The sequence below is a fragment of the Gekko japonicus genome, unplaced genomic scaffold, assembly GCF_001447785.1.
Source record: "Gekko japonicus isolate JY-2015 unplaced genomic scaffold, Gekko_japonicus_V1.1 scaffold2139, whole genome shotgun sequence".
Lineage (NCBI taxonomy): Eukaryota > Metazoa > Chordata > Lepidosauria > Squamata > Gekkonidae > Gekko > Gekko japonicus.
This window is the reverse complement of record NW_015170952.1, coordinates 104,169-105,134: the sequence shown is the minus strand read 5'-3', so window position 1 is coordinate 105,134 and position 966 is coordinate 104,169. Positions and strand designations below refer to the sequence as shown.

General features: G+C 67.7%; 1 protein-coding gene across 1 annotated transcript in view; it reads right to left on the bottom strand.

Moving 5' to 3' along the window:
- GRPEL1 (GrpE-like 1, mitochondrial (E. coli)) overlaps positions 1 to 296 on the bottom strand; it is a 7,645-nt gene extending 7,349 nt beyond the window's left edge. Inside the window, exon 1 of the mRNA XM_015418903.1 lies at positions 195 to 296. Within this exon, the coding sequence (XP_015274389.1) occupies positions 195 to 265 (71 nt within the window). The 5' untranslated portion in view covers positions 266 to 296. The remainder of the gene's footprint in view (positions 1 to 194) is intronic.
- Positions 297 to 966: the final 670 nt, after the last annotated feature.

Below are 966 nucleotides of genomic sequence, written 5' to 3'. Positions count from 1 at the left end.
AAGGAGCCCCCCCACCTCCCCCGCTTCCCTTTCGTGCCCAAGAGGGAGGCCAGCGGCCCAGATCCCCCGGCACGCTCTACCCACGTGGAACTCGGGCCTCTCCCCTCCCCAGGCAGGACCCCAGCTGGGGCCCAGCCACCCCGATCTCCGGGGAAGGTCTGGGGCGGGCCACGCTCTGCTCTGCCCTGCCTTACCGGCCCGGCATGAGGAAGAGACGGGCGACCCGCCCGGCCAGGCGCTGCGCTCCCCACACCGCCGCCGCCATGTTGCCGTGTCTGCCCGGGGAATGACTCCGCCCCGCGCCCCCGTCGCCTGACGCAAACTCCTTCGTCCAATCAGCGGCGAGGGCGAGAGCACGGCCAATCACCAGCGCCGCACGCTCCGCCCGACCTCCAGCAAGTTCGGTCGAGACAGCGGCGTTTGGAGGAGGAGGAGGAGGAGGAGGCGGGGGGGGGGACTTTGGTTCTCCCAGGAGGCGCCTCCGAGCCTCGCTCTGGTGGTTGCCACGGCAACGGCGCTGTGGCCGGGCCGAGGTAGGCCGCAGCCTAGGCAAGCGCTGCCGGGCCTCCCCTCCTTCGGTGGAGCCTGACCGCGGGGAGAGCTTCCAGCCAACGGGCGGTCTGCGGGAAAGGACCGAGCCTAGACGCCCTGAGGCCTCTTCCCCGTCGGGGGTGGGGGCAGTGGCGCCAACAGCCCGAACCTCGCCAGGGCTTATTGTTAGCGTTGCCAGCCTCCAGGTGGGGCCTGGAGATCTCCCGCTTTTACAACTGATCTCCAGCTGACAGAGATCAGCCCCCCTGGAGAAAATGGCTGCTTTGGAGGGTGGACTCTATGGCATTGCACCATGCTGAGGCCCCTCCCCAAACCCCGCCCTCTCCTGGATCCACCCCCAAAGTCTCCAGGTATTTTCTAACCTGGACCTGGCAACCCTACTTATTGTGCAGAAGTGCCTCATTACTCCATGCA